We start from the raw sequence: 20,148 nt of genomic DNA on the forward strand, positions 1-20,148 counted from the left end.
ATTAATTTACATCATAATTAATTTTTAACTTACATAATTTGACAAGTCTAGGTTAAAATGTTTAAGACATATTTACCTACATGTTTAGAATTATTTTACTCATGATGTAATTTACTTATGTAATAAAGTAGAATGTAATTATAAACTTGCTGTAAGATTAAAGTTTATTCGTATGTCCATAAACTCATCTTCTAAGTGTCAACTTCGATCGACCATGTAGAAAGACCTACAACTTTGAACCGGTCGAAAAAATCATTTTTATTATCCATTCAAGTATGTTACACGTAATAGACTACCTAAATAACACACTAGTTTAGAATAAATAAACAATTAAACTCCAGAAATTAATATTAATCGCAATAAAGTATAAAACATTACATTTAGAACCTAAAATGTAATAGTTTTGATAGACTCTTTATTACTTACTTTAGGATGTTAAAGCTATAATTTTAAATACATACCTTTTGTTATGATTTATCCACTATATAGCACACAATAAAAATATTGCTATGACTTATAATTTAAATGAAAATAACAACAAACACAATTGATACATTGACACCATTTATGATTGACACCCTTTGAACCATAGACAATACAATTTGTAGTAACTATCGTAATAATGCGAAGGTGGTAAAATGAAATAAAAAAGATTACTGAGCTATTTTTACAGTTTTTAAGCTATTTGATAGTTAATTTTTAGGGTTTCTGAAAGAATTTTCTCTCGTTTTTTACATTTCAAGCCTAAGTTTCCGATATATTTGTGTTGTATAAATGTCATTGTCAAAGTATCAATTTGATTTTGACAGTGCTCTTTGATCTTTTGTGGTTTTGTAAAGTAAAGACGTAAAGTTGATTCCTGTGGTACGAAAGTGTTAAAAACATATTTTCCTTCCTTGTTCGTAGCTTCGTCTAATACGTTTCGTGTTTGTTTATTGCAAAATACTACACCGGGAAACAGTTCTACAAATGTATTTGAGACTGTTGTAATAAATATCTTTTACATAAAACTGCGACTATTAAGAAGAAAATGAGCCAACCAGTGAAGGATTTCGAAGTTAACTCTGACCCTACATTATCTAACTCTGTTGTACCTCATATGGAAGGACCATCATTTAGAAATCCCATACCCTCGACATCAAATGGAATCATTGGGCCACCAGTTCTCCCGCCGAGACCTGATTTCGGAATGCAACCCAGTTATAATATGAATCCTGGTTACTCTTATGGTATGGGTGGTTCGTATGGTATGGGCGGATATGGTGGTTTTGGATATGGAGGAATGAACAGTGGTTATGGTATGGGAGGTATGGGAATCAGTATGGGTGGTCCTTATGGAGGATACAATAGATATGGACCAATGTATGGTGGTGATATTGAAAGCAGGTATGTTATTTTTCGTAAACAATTATTCTCAGAACCCTCTAACTTATCATTGTTTTGGTTCATTGCACTAATCTATTAACATAAATAATGTATTGAGGTATATGCTTAGAACTTGGTCCCTTACAAACTGTTTTTATTGAATAGAATCAACTGATATAATTTTAAATGATGCATTTTTACATGTATTGGTACTGTTTGCATAATAAGCCTTGGTTTCACCTGCTTAAACATTGCTCAAAAAATATACTTCCTGCAAAAAAGTGAATACTGGCAATTATATGTAAACCATACTTTGTAAAATCCAAAGAACTTTCTCAATTCTCTGACTTGAAAAGAAACAAATGCATTTCCAACTATCTTCTTACATAACACAGCTTTTTAATTTGAAATAAATTTGAAATGAAGCAAGAGTTGCTTTGAAGTGAATGTATAAGTTAGTGTGTTTAAAAAGTAACTGCATAAGAGGCCTTATTTGTTGATTTTTGTTTCCAGATTCATACAAATGGCAGAAGAGAATTCAAGACCAGCTTTTGATTCAATACAGAGTTTGGTAAATGCAGTTGGCAGTGTTGCCATGATGTTGGAGAATACATTTTTTGCATTGACCAGCTCTTTTAGAGCTATATTAGGTAAGTCTCTCTCATTTACAACTTAAATGTCACTACATTTTTTTTTAAAACTATCCCTGCAGCATAAATGAAATCTTGTATTAAAACTATCCCTGCAGCATAAATGAAATCTTGTATTAAATATAGCCTATGTTACTCAGTGATTATGCAGATATCTAAGTGCAAAAGGTTTTAGAAATTGATCCCATATTTTTTGAGTTTATTTGTTACATAAAAATATATTTCTTTTGTAATATTGGAATAGAAATATTCGAAATTTTTTTGTTTATTATAGCAAAGAGAAGTGATTCCCTGTTTTTATTTTTAGTTGTAGTATTTATTGTACAATTTCATCAAAAATTGTAACTTAATTTCTAGATTCCACATCAATGTCAATCTTCAATTGTTCCTACAATACAAAGAGAAAAGATCTTTTACATGTGATTAATGATTATTTTGTTAACAGGTGTAGCAGAAAACTTTGGCCGTCTAAGGTCATTATTTGCGCAGTTCTGGTCGACATTTGCAGTTGTCCGTACTTTGAACTGGCTGGTGAGGAAGTTATTGGTCATACTCGGTATCAGAACGGAGAATGAATTCAAGGTGAGTTGCTACAATATAAGAAATTATTGCTAACTCTTTTTTTTTCAAGAAATTGTAAAGGATGACATGTACATTACGCAAAACTGCTGATAGGTTGCATAGTGTTAAAGGGTGGTTTTTGATGGACTTTTTTCGTCGTCTTTTTGGTTTGTCAGTAGTTCAGGCAATAATTTTAATTGTGACGTAAAATATGTTCACGAATCCCACGATTCTGATCATAAAAAGGTGTAAAATCATTTTAAGACAATGTTCAAGGTCGTACACATATCAAACTTGTTATTTTTTTATATGTAAGCGTGTAAACCATAAATTACACCATACACACATACATAAATATATGTTAACAGACTTTATCCTTTCTTGACTATTTTGTAGTTGGATGTATTAAAAGTTTATACAATAAACATCTGCGTCACAGACTAAAAAATACTACATACATTATTAAAAAAGATATATAAAAAATATTAAATATACAAACATAAGATTAAAAACAGTAATCACTTCAAGGTGTACTTCACAGCAGTTGATGTTTTTTTATCTTATAATTTTATTGTTATCATTTTTTGTTTATGTTCTCTTTCCGATAAAAGTTTGTTATTTAAATTATTAGATATATGTTTTTAACATTTCCATAATAATATTGTTCTTTGAGCTAAGATATCGATTAAGATTTCAGTTGCTATTTAATATTTTTTTTTGTATCTATTTCATTGATATTTTGTGAACAAAATCTTGAGTTTTTATTTAAAAACGTGACTGATCAATGCATTTTATATTTATTCAATATCTTTTGTTTATAAAATAAGGAGCTGTTATATATTTTTTTTTTATTCAGTTTTTTAATACCTATCAAGGTTAAGTCACCCACCTTGTGTGTAAATACCTGTGGGTAAAGGGGCAAGCTGAAAACCAGCGCAGAAACGGCCTGCGCCGTCTCTGCATTAGCTCAGCTTACCGCCTTTTGCCACATTTTCTTTTTTTTACTAGCTTTAATTGATGTATGTAAGATTTCATTTGTAGTTTATTTTTGTGGCAATAAAAGTCCTATTTATTTATTTAAAAAATAATAAAAAGCTTTTGTTGTCTCTGATGCATAAGATGTATTGCATTATGCTATATCCTAGTGTTTAATTGCAAAATTGAAATCAACTGTCTATTAGTATGTAGAAATATGAATAAATTAGTTTTTTAGCTTATTAGCTATTGTAATAAGTGTACTTTGGAACAAAAGGAGAACTTTGGACAAGGCTGGTGTAGTGATTCAGATATGACATTGTAAAAATTCTTTTGACAATCCTATTGCATACTATCTTATCAATGTGTAGATAGGACATTGCCCATGATATGTACAATCTCGTGACGTTATTACGACTAAGAACAAAAAGGAATCATATGATTTTTGATATGGTACAACCATCAGCAAAATTTCTGTGAAAGAGTGATAAAAAAAAGATACATATATTTTAGAATCATATACATCTTACAAATATTAAAAATACGAATGTATAGATGGGTGTTTGTTAGAATTTGTAGTCTAGAAAGCCTAACTTATCTCGATAAAATTTGGCACAGATGTAGTGTGAAAGAACTCATATGTAGGCTACTTATTTTTCTTTTTTATTTTACGCAAACAGTGTCGCAGGCGAAAGTTATATTATAAATGCCAAAAAAATAGATGGATGGTTGTATGTCAGTGTGTGTAGTCTAAACTGCTTAGATCTCGATGGACTTGGCACAGATCTAGAGGATAGTGTTTGTTTTGTTTTTTAATTACACATGAACAGAGTCTTATGCGAAAGTTAGTACATGAATGTCTTTATTATTTAACTTTTTTTTAGAAATGCATGAAATCATTGGAACATAAATCTATTTTTATTTCCAGGCGTGGGCAGACGCGGTAGCGGCCACAAAGTCGGGCACCGCTACCGCCGAGCAAAAGGCCAAGGGCTCCAGTTGGCCCATACTACTGTTCTTCGGAGTCGTCGCGGCTGCCCCTTATATTGTATTGAGGATGCTAAATGGATTATCTTCCAGCATTAATGAGAAATGTAAGTATATCATTTCCATGCAGATTTTAATTCTTCGCAATGTATTATATTGTAATTATTTTAACTAAAATACAGAACCGAGGATTTTATTTTGTAGGAAAATACATATTCTGTTCACAGAAACGTCATTGAAATTAATAACTTCGGTTTATTTGCATAATAATGACTTTTGTAAACATTTTACCTGACCTTGATGGTAAAATTAAATTAAATCTTTAATAACATTGAGTTTTTAATTATTCAGTACATTTAACATTGAATTCTTCAACTAGCAACTAATGTACAAAAAAATAATAATTTATTTCAGTGAACGATCCAACATCGTGGCAAAATCCACTCCGTGCGGTTGCCCAACACGATTTTCAAGCTACGTCTCCTCAGGAGATCAGTTTCGGTGCCAACCAGGTCCTCACCCTCGCACCTCAACATCTGCAAGGAAACCTCTGGAACTCCGGCTGGCTGATGGCAACAACTGACAGACAATTTGCAGGATTAGTCCCTGTTAACTATATTAAAGTTATTAGACCGAATAATGAAGCTACAAATAACGAAACGATAGAAAAACCTACAGAATCAAATCCGGAAGATTTAGATCAAATATTTAAACAAGATTTGTGAGTTAAATTGCGACTTGAAACCTTGGCAAAGATTTAGTGTTGGGCTTCTTGAACACGACTATGACCATAGACAATAAGTAAATGTCAAACTTTTTGTATAAAAATATATTTCGACTACTATGAATTTGTATTGTAACGGAATTGACTAGTTACCATAATTATGAATTTATTTTATTTCCATAAATACTTATACTGAATGAATTTAATGTTTTGAAACTTTCTTATAAAATGGATTTTATGAGTCACGCCTAAATATTTTTATTTCAAACATTGTAGTCATTCAATGTGTTTGATCTTATTAGGTTAATTTCATTTTATGTATATTTGTATAGTAGTCTAGAATATTCTTGGACTATTATCTTAAATTCAGGAAACTTAGGTTTTGTTTTTATAACCATTGAGTTGTGGATGCGGTTTTAGGTTACAGAAAAAAGTTTGTAAGAAAACATTGTCAACTAAGTTTTTTTTTTTAATATTCGTGGTCAATTTTCGTTTCGGCAGATGTTATAAAACTATATAATGTTTTAGTCATAAATTCATTTTATTTGGGTCTTTTTACTACAATTTTATATTTCCAGGGATTGTTTAGTATAAATAGGGTTGTTTGTAGATATTTTTTATGTTGTAAAATAATTTATTTGTAATAACCAAACTTTATCTAGCTTTTATCATATTTTATTGCTAAAACACCTTAATTGTGCATAAGGGTTCACAAAATTTTTACAATAAATTAGTATTGACTGATGTTGCATTTAAGTGGTGTTCTATTTTAAGTTTATATAATAGAATCAAAATATACAGCTCTCATGTTATAAAAAAGTCATATTTGGTATATTATTTACTATCACATAGTTATTTAAAAATAAATGATAATTCCAGTAACTGTTTATTTCACAACATAGTCTAAAATTGTACTCATTCACACACATTACCCTGCACTCTTCCCTATGGAGGGTCAACAGAGTACTCCAGAACTGATCCATACATTTCTATCAGCTGTCTTCTTTTACACAATCCATCCATACTTTCTCCATCCTCCTGTACATTTTACTATCATGCTATATATTTTCTTTACTGTTTTGGTATATTGGGATTTAAAATGAAAGTCATAAGTTAAGGTTTTAGTTTTATTGTAAATTTAGTCCTTAAGTTTACAAGTAGGGTTCGGGGAACTCGAAGGTGACTTCGCGCCCCGTCAACTTCTTGTATACTGACTGGAAAGTGTCCACCTGTTAACAAAATGTGAAATATAAATACTAAAGTTTGGATGGATGGAAGTTACTATGCATGTCCAGAACACATCTCACTTAAATTCGGAATATAGAAGATGGTCTAGAAGAACACAGATTTTTTTTTTAATTCAGTGCGGATATACAGTTAGCCATAAATATTAGACTTTTAAGATTAAAAACATTACAGTGATTATGTTGTAATTTGGAAAGGGCCTATATCGGGTATCCTAATGATTTATGTATGCTATGTGCTTTTATATGGATGTATATTTGTTCTACATAAAGCTGAAATTGTCATGAGCCATGGAGGTCCATAGCCTCTACCTACCCATGTGGTTTATAGGCGAGAATTATGTTTTATTGTAATTGTATTGTAGTTTTAATTAGACCATATGTTTAAATTCCTTGTATGCATAAAAATGTTAACAGAAGCTATGTTTTCCACATTACAAATAGTGCATAAATCACATAAAAATGTAACAATTACCTTGTGTTCAATAGTAGTCTGCTGGTTCTTGTCGAGGTGCACTTTGATGAGCTGTGAACCGTCCAGCTTGACTCGGATGCGCTTGCCAACAATCTCAGCGGGGAACACTAGGTCCTCTAGGATAGCGTCATACACCGACGTCAGTGTTCTGCAACGTAACAAGACAAATTGGTATATGTAAATAGATATATTTACATTAGCTTTCGCCCGCGACTTCATCTATGTGGTATAAAAAAAATCATTTCAGCTCAAACTCTAAAAACATCCATCCATCCATCTAAACCTTTGCATTTATAATAATAAGATATAACATATGAGAAAGCATGGGTGTCTTCACCTTGACCTAGACTAGATCTAGGGAAATCAGGTAGCTACTTTCAAAATGGTCTTATTCATAGTAGTTTTAATAACAATTTACATGTTGGATGCTCTAGGCAGTTGCCATCTCCTCTGGTAATGCCAATACAAGGTATGAAGTATGGAATAATTAAACAGCATTTTGGGTGAAAAGGTGTTTAACTTTATATTCTGACTTCATATTGCAAAAGCAAAAATTTGGATTGATTAATGAGTGTTACTATGTATCTACAGTATGGCTTAACTAATGTCGCTGAAATTTGGCATAGGTGCAGAACATAGTCTGGAAGACAGGCTACAAGTTACGTTTTTTCCCAATTTTGTACAGAGTTACAGGCAACACATAGTAAACAATAAACTTATAGTTCTTTACATAAAGCTTATATAAATCAATTTGGTTTTAAAAGATACAGTTTTTATTATATTTAAATATGCTTTCTCAATTTAGCTAAAAGGAACCAGAAGTGTATTAGTGGTAGTACTAGTTGTAACTAAGTTAGTATACAAGCATTTAATCTATCTTGTGGTGAGATTGTTATAAAGAAAGTGTTAAAGATTTCTATACTCCTTACCTTGATCGCGGCCTCTTTTGTTTGTTAGCAACACGGGTTTTGTGGCTGGGTTTGGGTAAGATCTTGCGGTCTCCGATGAACACAACATGCTTGCCACTGAACTTCTTCTCCAGCTCACGGACCAGACGGATCTGAATCTTCTGGAAGGCCTTCAGTTTGGGCATCGGCACATAGATGATGATTGACTGAAAGTTTATATTATAATGTTAATACAAGAAAATTGATAAAATTATATTTGAAATTAGTCTATTTCTTAATTAATTATAATAATAATTTTCCATCTATGTACTTTAGTTAACAATGTTCTTAATGGATTTATAATTTAGTTAACTAATGAGTAATTTAGTGACTAAACATATCTGAAAATTGTAAATTTAGTCAAGTAAATTAGCAAAACATGAGGTCACTGCGGAGGGTATTGGGGAAGGCTGTTCAACAGTAGACAGATAAAAGCTGAGGATGATTATGATAGACAAGTATTTTTGGTAATAAATAAGCAGATTACTGCATTTTTACAGTACTTAAAATTATCATGTTTTAAACATTGTCAAAAGTTTATTTTTGTGTTGAGAAACTCTCAAGATTATTAATTATCTGACAACTCAAGATGTTTCATGGTAAACTAAAAATGGTTGGTAAGTCCATAAATATACCTATAGCTGTAAGAAATTAAGGTTAGAGACATAAATTAACAAGTCAACATACCTTTTTGTTATGTAGTTCAATTTCCTTAGCCTTGGTAATGTATAACTCCCGAAGTTGCGCCTTGAGGTCTGAGTTTGTTTCCAACTCAACTAACGCCTGCGAGATCGATGTCTCGAAGGTGTCAGCCTCCGCGGCATTGGGTTTGATGATTTTCGTACTCATCTGTAAAGCACAATCACTGTATGTATTCTTCACGTCAAATATTTTAGGTTAAGAGGGTTTCAACACTTTTACTCCTACAGATTCAGCAAGAGTCACTACGATAACACATTTACTTGATTTCTTTTTAAAAAGAGCAACAATATTGTGAGCAAAAACACAAACTTTTAGAAATTGTCTAAAACAACAACAACGTTGAAGACGATAGGTTGGAAGTCACCGAGTTTTATCTAATTAATCATTACCGTAAATGAATAAAACTATCAGTATATAAACTTCTGAATATCTTAAAAACTACAATATACATGTATTTATTTAACTTTTAGATTATTTTCATAAATAAAACTTAAAAACCCGAAGATTTCACTACCTTGAGAACTGAGCGGGAGCGAAAGAGACAGAAACAGAGAAACTGTCATGTCAACCAAACTGTGTGCACAGATAGAAAAATTAGCCTTCAATCTTAATTTATTTAACAGGATGTGAAACAGATCTTTTAAAATTATTTTATTTTTTTTCACACTAAACTGACTTTATTGAGAATGTAAAGAAATACCGAGAAAATCTAAAGATAAATATTTAATTCAAAGTGGTTCTTAACATGGCAACATCGAAGAGCACAGAAAATGAAATTATAAAAATTGAATAAACTACAACAAATAATCAACAAAAATAATTAAAAAGGAAATGTAGATGAATAGTAAAAGTGAGCTGTGTATAAAAGAGCAATGACAATTGTTTAAACAACACGATACATAATCTTTTATTACTTGACAATTTTAAAACAACACTGAGGGTATTTTGATATGTGCAGTTTTTAATGCTTACATTCACAAAATGTTTTCAGCCACATACTGTGTGTAATATAAACAAACCTTGAATCAATATATACTGGTATTTGCGTCAGCAGCTATTAAAACAATGAAGCCAGAGAATATGTAAGTCGATTTTTATTGTATTAATCAATTTTTAATTTCACATTCATACAGCATGCCAAATTATTGCCAAAATAAATATCCGGTAGGACCTTCTTTCAGAATCTTTTAAAAATCACTTCTACATTCTTAATTTCACACTATAAAGATCACTTCTATGTTACTTTTAATGCTATTTTCAATTTTTACTAATCGCTTGCCTTGTAGGTAGTAGTTTTAAAGAGGTATTTTGAGAGTTTATGGCTTTTCAGGTAAACTGATAAATAGCAGAACATTTCAAACACAAAAATCTGTACTATTATTATTATCAGTTGCAATATTGCTTCAACGGCTATGATCATTCTAATCATTAATTTCAGTAGCACAAATGTAAACATAAAAAATAATAGCAGTTTTCAAAGAAACAGAAGAAGATTTGCCTTAAACTCCAATAGGAAATATACAAAAGTATAAGATAAAAATATATATAACTTTAATTTAAAAACATACAAAGCCTCATCTGTGGTTGTTTTGTATTTTATTTATGGTACTTATTGAGAGTAAAAGTGATTGTTTATAGAATTTTTTATTTTGTTTACATTGTTTAGTTTTATCTTGACTTACCACAAAACTCATCAGTTTTATTAATATACTAATTACTATGTGTTCCTTAAACCTTATATTTAATATGTAAACTTAAGGGTACTTTAGGGGAAAGCAGGGACCAAAACTAAAATTTAGATATTTTGGGTATAAAGATTCTAGTAGTCTTGCTTTTTTTTCTGTGACTTGTGTTTAATTACAGTTTAAATCTGAAAATATATTACATTTTAACTATTACAGCCTTACAAATAAATGTGGTATAAAGTTTAAGCTAGGAATAGACTGAGTATAAGCAAATATTAGTACAAATTTTGCTTATACTCAGTTTATTCTCAGGTTTTACTTTATACTGCGTTTATTTGTAAGGCTGTATGTTTCTAATGTAAAACATTCAGATTTACATCATTGGGCAGTTTTTAGCTTTTGCCATGTTAAGCCAGTATATGGAGTTTGGGCCATGGAGAACATTAAACAGTATGCCATCATCACCAGCTCACTATACTTCCCTACCGAGGGGCTCGGAGCCTACCCTGATATGGGGTGACTAGGCTATAGTCAACCACGCTGGCCAAGTGCGGTTGGGTTGACCAGTATGCCATATTTACAAAAAAATCTTAGTGCTTTAACTTTTTTAATCTGTTTTTTTTTTCATCTTTGATTTGAAGGGTTAAGTGATAGTAGGTAAGTAAAATACAATTTAATATCGATCAATCAAGGATTACTGTACACATGTCATATTCTAATCAAATATTACAAAATATATGGCACTCAACAACTTGTGATACTAACTGTGATAAGGAAATCAGCCTTTAATAATAGGATCGCAAGTGTGTAGAGACACCATGTTCTCACAAATAGTGGGATATTATTTTTAATTTAAAACAATATACGTATAAAGCGAAAGAGGGAAACTTGTAAGTTACTCTTTTCTACTATACAACTAATTCTATTTTACTTTGCGAAAAATAATCTCTTTAATCTAAAATTACACCTTTGTTTTTAGTAAAGGAAAATAACCGATTTACTTTTATTTAATCTTTAAACAAAGAATACTTTCTTTTAGATGGGCTCATTCAAAACAAATGGATTTTTTTTATTAAGCTAAGTTGGCTAATAAGAATTAAAAAATATTTTTGTCCACCTTGGTCACCCTATATGGGACACAATTCGATAACTGAACAGTGAGCTGGCAGACTTGGTCACAACCATGCGCGTCAATTAAATTCTATTGTTTAATTATTTTAAATTTCGAATTACTATATATTCTGTTGTGGTTATCAAAGGAAGTTTTTATCAACAGCCAGTGTTATATCGTAAGTTTTTTTTTATTTGAGAAATAAAAAATGTACTTACTAGTTTTCATTAAAAAATATTTCGCCTAATTTAGATAAATGAATGGAATGCATACTTAATTATTTTATGACTTAATGATACTTAATGCTACTACATTGAATACTTTTACCGTTATTACGCACGTATTTAAATAATTTAATAAACTTTTTTTTAGCGACAAACAGTTGGTTTTCCCTTGAAGTGTTATTTTAGTTCAGTTTATTTATTTTTCTTTACAACTAATCAGCAATATAGTGTAATGCGTTAACGTTGATAGAAAAGTTTTGTTTTCACTATAGTATTCATGTAATAACATCGTGTTGAGATTAAATTGAAGTGGCAACACAATTACACTTGAGAATGTTAGCACTACGTAAGGTCAATATGATAGCATCTCTCGGTCATTTGACGCAATTCAGCCAGTATTTACAGTATAGTACAAATCTGGCCCAATCCCAAAATATTTTTAATTTTTTTGTGGTAACGCTACATCAGACCAATTAAATTTGTAAGACTATATCCATTTGTTTTACTACCAATTGTAATGGAAATGTTACGTCATGTTTGCTATTGTTCAGGCAATCAACAATGTAGTTGATATCGATTCATTATCCTTAACCATTATTGTTTCTAAGAACCGATATAGTGTGATTCTTATGAATAAATGTTAATCTTTTACAGAACATTTTTATTATTCTTTATCGACCAACAAGGTCTAGATCAGCGTGATTGAATTAGGGCCTAGCCCACCAAATTGTAAATTGTCTGATAACAATCTAATGTGCAAAATATGTGATCTAAATATCCTTACTACCATAACTCACTAAACTGTTAAACTCGAACTTCTTGTTTTAATCGAATTCAATACATGCTATCGATTTTTCAGAACACCACTCATTGTACATTACTACTACTTTTGGGCATAAGAGAGTATTTTATTTAAGTACTAAACTAGCTTTCAACCGCGACGCTGTAGGCATGCAATTAAAAAAAAAAAACAAATTTAGTAGCCTATGTGTTCTTCCAGACTCTCCTCTAACATCTATACCAAATTTCATCAAAATCCGTTTAGCCGTTTAGGCTACAAACTTTTACAAATATCCATCCCTCCATCTATACTTTCGCCTTTTATTATTAGTAAGATTAAAAAAAGAAAAGATTTGTATTATTGTATTGTATCGAAATAACTCGAAAACTAAACTTTCATCGTTAGAAAGGTAATTTATCTGTAAATAACATGGTATATTTTTTTAATTTCACGCGACCGAAGTCGCGAGCAACAGCTAGTGATATATAAACTGGGGCTTGACCACGATCCCTGATGTTAAGTGTGAATGAAGGATGGTACGCGCTAGTTTGATAAGTACTCATTCAGCCTTCTGTTGAAGCTATGTTATATTTTCATGAAAAGACTAACTTTGTACCGCCTCTGTACTTTTAAACAATTAATATAATTGTGAATAGCGATATTAATTCAAACTTTCCACTATAGTGTGTCTAAATAAGATAGATTAGTTTGATAAATGATGCATATGAAGTATAGAATTCAATTTGTAAGAAGGCAAATTCCATACTTAATAGACAGGTATCGTAGTGACGAAATAAACACACATAGCAATCAATTTTGAACAATCGATATACGATTTAAATAATTAAGCCATTAAACTTAGCAATTTAAGCCATTAAACTTAGGGGGAAATATTTTGGATAAAAACCCTATTGTTGGAAAGAGACCATAAGTTGCTACCAACATCAAGAAAGCAAGGTTGTCATGGTTTGTCATCATGTCATGTCATTTTGACATATACAATTGATAATATGACAGATGTAAACAATAAAAAGAAATTATCATAATTTTATGCGGATGAAGTAGCACGGGAACAACTAGTCTAAATTATTTAGACAAACTATAGTGAACTCGCCAGGAATGCGCGCGAATATTCCAATCCTTCTAATGACATTGACACCTGTCAGCTAGAGACGTGACGTTTATGCCGATATTCTAGTGTTGCGCCAATTCGACAGCACGGTACTAATTCTAATCTTAACAGTACGTAGTAAATTCTAGACTTGATTTTCAAAAGTATTTCATCAAACTATAGTGTATCGTTAAGGAAAGTAAATTTACCTTATAATTCTTAATATTGAAAATATCTTATCTAAACACAAATATTGCATTAATATTTTATGTTTTACGTATTATCAATAAAATATCTATGTATTTGTGTGTGATTTAATACATTTTGTGTAATTATTTCTAAATGGATTACCCATGTTAATTGTTATCGCAAATATTTTAATTTTAATGGTAAAAAACGTACGTTCTTCATTATCATGTAAAAAATGTTTCTTACATTGATATAATATCACAGTTTTATTTGCACGTGCACATCACGTGACTCAAACGTGTTAACTTTATGCATGTAAGGGCCTGTCCCACCACCGGCTGATATAGGCTCAGATAGCTTAAAAATGACGTCAGATAAGGTAAAAAAAATTCGATATTTCCATCACATATTATGCACGTTGGATTGTTATCAGACAATTTGGTGGGACAGGTCCTATGAATATCTAAGTTTTATCCGGCAAAGTATATTGTTCTATTAAATATAATACAATTGAGATCATCGTATACTAGTTCAAGAGAAACGTAAACAATCACGTGTTTGTGACACGTGTAACATTACGGAAAAAATTTGAGATTTTTTTTCTAATTATTTGAAAAAGTACTTATTGTATAGTTAAAATTCACAGTAATGACGTAAACGGAAAGTGGTTCTTTTATTCATACTTTACAATTAAATGTTTATAGTAATCAAAATTCTATAGAAAATTTTATGGTTGTGAGGTGTTTGCCGTTAGACTGATCGGTCCAATTACAAATTTTTACCTATCGGCCTAAAGGAAAAAAAAACAAACGTTATTACTAAATTAAGGTTACTTGAATTAAACTAGCCTTGAAATATATGTCGCACAATTCATTCCAACTACAAATACATATTTATTTCTACTTATCTTCTTTGCCCTCTGTGTTACTATGTTACATTTACTATCACATAAAATAATATGTACCAAACTATACATACTATAAATGTAATGGCTGTTGCGAACTAATACGTCACGATTTTAGAAAATCTGTGAAAAATTTCATCCATATCCACTTGGCCATTCTGTAGTTACGTGGTAATAAATATACATCCATCCTTTTCGTATTAATATTATTACTAGCTTTCGCCCACTCCTCAATCCGCGCGGAATTAAAAAAAAAAGCAAGTAGCCTATGCATCCTTCCAGAATATCCTCTACATCTTTATCGAGATCCGTTTAGCCATTTACGCTACAAACTCTAACAAACATCCATCTGAAATTTCGCATTTTTGATATATCAGTAAATTTTTTTTAGCGTTATAATGAAACGAGCAATCCTAGTAACCGGTGGTGCTGGGTACGTGGGCTCACATACCGTCGCAGCACTCCTAGAAAAACCTGACACAGATATAGAGGTCGTTGTAGTTGACAATCTGACGAACGCGCATAAATCTGAAGGGCAGAAGAAACCAGATGCAATAAATATTATAGAAGATTTAACTGGGAAAACGATACATTTCTATGATGTTGATATCAGAGATGCGACAGCTTTACGGGAAGTTTTTGAAAAGGTAAATGAAAGACTAATCGCCGGTTTCCCAGCTATTTTTAACCAATCGTTAGCGTTTTTGGTTCGATAACTTCGTGAAATACGTTTCCGAACTATGTAACTTCAGTTTAACACCTTGAAAACGTAGTCCAAATGTAGATTTTTTCTGTGAAAACGGTTGTTTATATAATTTACTATGAAGAGAATATTTAAATACACCTTTTGGGATAACTACTATTAATACTGAGATATTTATTGGTAAATGCTAATGTAAATGTGACGTCACATGCGTTATTCCAGCACGACATAGAGTGTGTGATCCACTTCGCGGCACTGAAAGCGGTGGGAGAGTCTGTACAGAAACCGCTGGAGTACTACCAGGCCAACATCACTGGAACGTGCACACTTTTTGATGTAAGTACATGTTAATAATGATAACTTAAATACAGATTTACAGATCCAACAGTTTTTTAAAATAAATAGATACACTTCGTTGTGCCCCTCTCCCGCATCCCAGTACAGTCAGCTGCACAAATGTATACATTTACAAAACATTAGAAACTTGTATAAACCTTTGGTTTAAAAAAAAAAACCATGCACGGAATCATCAATATTATGTGATCAAGGTCGCATGTAAACGAAGTGACAACACCATGAATATTTTTTTAAAATCGAAGGAGTATACACGTTTTGTAAATGTACAGATATTGCAGCTGACTGTACTCTCTGTAATATATAAAAGTGTTCTGCACAACGAACGATGGATTTTCTGTGTATCATCATCTTCCTCCTTATCCTACTCTCGTAGGGCGCAACAAGCTTTTGTCCTACAAATAACTCTATCTTACGTCATCTCAGTCATCACTCCCTTCTTGATGTCACCTTTCACGCAATACATCCATCTCTTTCTAGGTCTACCTCTACCGGTGTACATTCATAACTGACGTTCTCCTACTTACATGCGATTAATCCATATTACATGCCCATACCATGCTAACCTTTTACTCCTTAACTTATCCATGGAATTTGTTTATATATTTTAGGTAATGCGTGAATTCGGCGTGTACAAATTAGTGTACAGTTCGTCGTGTACAGTGTACGGGGAGCCGGAGTCGCTGCCGCTGGGGGAGGGGCACCCCACGGGGCGCGGCCTCGCCAGCCCCTACGGCAAGTCGAAATACTTCTGCGAGGAAATCATGAAGGACATCTGCAGGAGTGACAGGGTGAGTGAACCCTGATTACGATGACTGACAACACAAATATACTCTTATTACTGTTTATCTTCTTAGGGCTATCTTTTTTTTAGAATAATTAACATAGTTCTATTTTAAAGTTATGTTCAATCTTAAGTAACTTTTTAAATAACTTGACGATGGAAATGTTTTAAGTAAAGTTTCTCTAATAATATTTAATTCTAGTGGAATTAAAAAAAAAGTAAATAATGCGTAGCTTTTTAATGGTGCAGTGATTTTTAAAATCGGTCCAGTAGTTTGAGTTTTTTCAAAAATCCAAATATTTTTTCTTTATCTATACTAATATTAACTAATATTGGGCCTATTTTAAAATTGTCTTACTAGAAAGATAATTTATCGATGAGTAACATAGGCTATTTTTTATTTTCACGCGGATGAAGTCGCGAGCAACAGCTAGTAATATAGATAATGATTGAGATAGGTCTGTTATCATTTCTTCAATCAATTCGATGATGTGTAGTGTAGTGTTCTTTATAGAAATGGTCTGTGATATCTCTGCGATACTTCAACCCTGTGGGGGCGCACCGCAGCGGCCGCATCGGGGAGGACCCCGCCGGCGTGCCCAACAACCTCATGCCATTCATTGCCAAGGTATCTCAACACAATACTTACACAAAAAAAAACAATAAAAAAAAACTAATTTGAGAACGTAAACACAAATCTCTTTACCGACTTCTATAACGTTAGTAACGCCATCTATTATCGTAGGTAGCAGTAGGCCGTCTGAAGGAACTGCAAGTGTTTGGAGCTGACTACCCCACAGTGGACGGAACTGGTGTCCGCGACTACATCCATGTGGAGGACCTCGCGGAAGGTCACGTTAAAGCCATCAAACTGTTCAATCAGACTGGTTTTAATGGATTCCATGCTGTTAATTTAGGTAAGATATGTTCTTTTGAAGGCAGTTCATGATTTAAATCAGTTTTTTATCGATTAAAACACATTTCATAAACTTTTTTAAGAATCTGAGTTTAGTTCCTTGCTCTTTATAAAACTCAAAAAAGTTTAAACTACCACAGCAGATTATGAAGGTTTCCCATATTTGACGTTTCTATATTTTCTTTATTTCGGTTTTTGATTGAAATGAAGGATATGTCACTGGCAGGCACAGGTACTGGTTATTCAGTACTACAGATGGTAAAAGCATTCGAAGAGGCCAGTGGTAAGAAAATACCTTACAAAATAGTAGCCAGGCGAGAGGGAGACATCGCCGCCAACTACGCGGACGTCTCGCTCTCGCACAGGCTGCTCGGCTGGCGTGCGACGAGGACGCTGCGAGATATGTGCGCGGACACTTGGCGCTGGCAAAGCAACCACCCAGATGGATATAAATCTACATAATTGTATGTAAAAATTATATTCTATATAACAAAGATGTCGCAGAGGTTCCTAAACTGTTTTTTCTCGTGGGTTAAATTCATTTTTTTTTTCATTTGAAGGAATCTTTATAACCATTTATTAAACTTTGATACACAAACATTCCCAGGGAAGGATGCCCAGAGCAAACAAGTTTGGAAATCTCTGCTTTAAAGGACGAAAGGCATTTAGTTTTGAAATTATGAATCCAATAGTCTATGGTATGTTTTATCTGTGGTTCATGATTTGTGGCTCACATAATCTATGACGAGGTCAAAGAGTTAAAATTTATAATACCTATTTTGCAAATACAAATAGTTAAATAATAATAGTACGATGTAGGTAGAAGATGATGAATTGACATTATACAGAATGTAGTTTTTTAGGGAAATCTATAACCCCTTAGGGGTTATAGTTAAGGTCAGGAAATAGACGAATTAAATCCTTGTTTGACCAGCTAAATATTCTAGTGATTAAAATTTATGTTACCATTATTTTCTAAAAGCCATATAATTATATTGTATTTTTAATTTTAAACAGCGTTCCTATGAGTTGCCATGTTATTTTTTTGCCAAATATAACTATTTTTATTTTGATTTTTTAAGATATTTAAAGTATGTTTTTCATATATTGACTTTGGGAATAACTCAATATTAAAATCTGACGTAGATTTTATTCGAATAACCAAATTATATATTGTTTCTTTATTAATTTAAAAATATAATTTGACGTTGGAAAAACTGCAATTTAATTAAAACCAAAAATGTACCAAAGCAAATCCAGGTAGTTTTAAAATATCTTAGTTTTTAAGTTTTGTTGACATTTCTGTTATTGCATTTAATAAATATTATTTTTGATTTAGGCATTTACTGTCTATTTATTATTTAAACAATGCTTATAAATTTACTAGTTTATATTTAAAAGTTTTATGTGTGATGTAAGGGCGTCGCCTCCATCCCTCGAGAATTGAAAAATGTAAAATGAAAAAAAAGAATAATACTATATAAATGGTAGCTGCCTAGGCTAGATTATCAGCTGGCGACATCCACGGTAATATTAAATGTAGCTGGTGGTTTCCACTACAAAAACAAATGTACGAAACATGTTGCTGTCTTGTTTTTCCAAAGAGAAAGAAAGAGATGACAATAGTCTTGAACACTTCGGACAATGGTAACTAAACACTGACGATCCATTAAATTCTGAAATGTATTTTGTTTACTATTGTGTCTATTCCAAAATCATTCCTGTTTTTTAAATATTTTTTTTATTATTTGTGTATGTAGTAATTTATTTCAAAGGTGCTGCTTTTTACTGAATATTTCAATATGATAATAAATTTAATTTATTATTTTAAAAAACTCGTTTTTCTTTGTCGTTTTCCTATAATAAAAAAGTCTTCAAAGTCTATACAGGTGTTCAGGAAAGATATGTCAATGGAATACCAGATTCCTTGGTCGAAAATATCGATTTTTGAGTTGAAATAGTTTGACAAACGAAAACCATGGTTTTTTTGTGAATATTTAAGGATTTTCGATACACTTGAATGAATGTAAAATAATTAGCAGACTTTAGAGCCCTCTAGTGCCAATCTTTGGATAGAGGTCGAATCGTCATATTTTCGACCAAGCAATCATTGTACACGTCTTTTCCGGACACCCTGTATATTTTTTAAATATGGATCAAAAAATAAAACTAAATTTTGTTATGATATTTTATATTTTCTAAAATTACAAATCTTTTCGTTTTCATAATTTCAATAATTATTACAAACTAATTTCAAGTGAAACTATTTTCAGCACATCCCATTGCTTAGCTTGCGTCTAAAAATATTCAGATTTACATTTTTACAACTATCATTAAGAATAAGGTAAGATGTGTGGCGGAGGGCTACAAATTCTTTTAACGTTGGTTTCCACTGCTCAAACAGAAAAATATTTTTTTACATGAGGGGTAGGGTATAAAAGCAAAATACGCTCTAGACCAAATTTTCTAAACATGCAATCCAATTTTGTTAATTTTTAGACATATCAATTAGTAACTTTAAACAAGCAAAAACTTGGCATCCAGTTTCTATTTTTTATATATAATACTATTTATAGTTAGTAACTATTTATAGTTACTTTTTTAATCATATACAATTCGGTATATCCAATTTAAACAATAAAATAAAATGGACTGAATCATATTTGCTTTACACCCTTCACACAGTACTTGAAAATATAAAGATAACACTATATTTTCCTAAAGAAAATTCGGCAGTGGAAACCCACCATACATAA

The 20,148-nt window shown here is 31.6% G+C and overlaps 3 protein-coding genes across 4 annotated transcripts; 2 read left to right on the forward strand and 1 right to left on the reverse strand.

The window, feature by feature from the left end:
- Window positions 1-1,030: 1,030 nt before the first annotated feature.
- LOC106111908 (peroxisomal membrane protein PEX13) lies at window positions 1,031-6,286 on the forward strand. Its single transcript, XM_013294108.1, has 5 exons — window positions 1,031-1,386; window positions 1,879-2,015; window positions 2,461-2,597; window positions 4,480-4,645; window positions 4,953-6,286. The coding sequence occupies exons 1-5, from the start codon at window positions 1,031-1,033 to the stop codon at window positions 5,261-5,263; spliced, it is 1,107 nt and encodes a 368-aa protein (XP_013149562.1). The 3' UTR covers window positions 5,264-6,286.
- Window positions 6,287-6,375: 89 nt separating this feature from the next.
- On the reverse strand, window positions 6,376-9,224 carry LOC106111909 (40S ribosomal protein S7). Its single transcript, XM_013294109.1, has 5 exons — window positions 9,145-9,224; window positions 8,616-8,777; window positions 7,911-8,095; window positions 6,982-7,129; window positions 6,376-6,491 (listed from the first exon to the last, which is right to left on the reverse strand). Exons 2-5 carry the CDS (start codon window positions 8,775-8,777, stop codon window positions 6,414-6,416), a joined length of 573 nt encoding a protein of 190 aa, XP_013149563.1. The 5' UTR covers window positions 9,145-9,224; the 3' UTR covers window positions 6,376-6,413.
- A 189-nt stretch (window positions 9,225-9,413) lies between these two features.
- LOC106111952 (UDP-glucose 4-epimerase) lies at window positions 9,414-18,416 on the forward strand. 2 transcript variants are annotated; one of them, XM_013294161.1, is made up of 7 exons: window positions 9,414-9,712; window positions 15,027-15,282; window positions 15,561-15,674; window positions 16,304-16,483; window positions 16,991-17,104; window positions 17,222-17,393; window positions 17,619-18,416. In XM_013294161.1, exons 1-7 carry the CDS (start codon window positions 9,696-9,698, stop codon window positions 17,852-17,854), a joined length of 1,089 nt encoding a protein of 362 aa, XP_013149615.1. In that variant the 5' UTR covers window positions 9,414-9,695; the 3' UTR covers window positions 17,855-18,416. The 2 variants fall into 2 exon arrangements, with proteins under 2 accessions (XP_013149615.1, XP_013149616.1); XM_013294162.1 differs by lacking the exon at window positions 9,414-9,712 and adding an exon at window positions 11,457-11,604.
- The last annotated feature ends 1,732 nt before the right edge of the window (window positions 18,417-20,148 follow it).

Source organism: Papilio polytes, unplaced genomic scaffold (assembly GCF_000836215.1).
Source record: "Papilio polytes unplaced genomic scaffold, Ppol_1.0 DF824146.1, whole genome shotgun sequence".
Classification (NCBI taxonomy): domain Eukaryota; kingdom Metazoa; phylum Arthropoda; class Insecta; order Lepidoptera; family Papilionidae; genus Papilio; species Papilio polytes.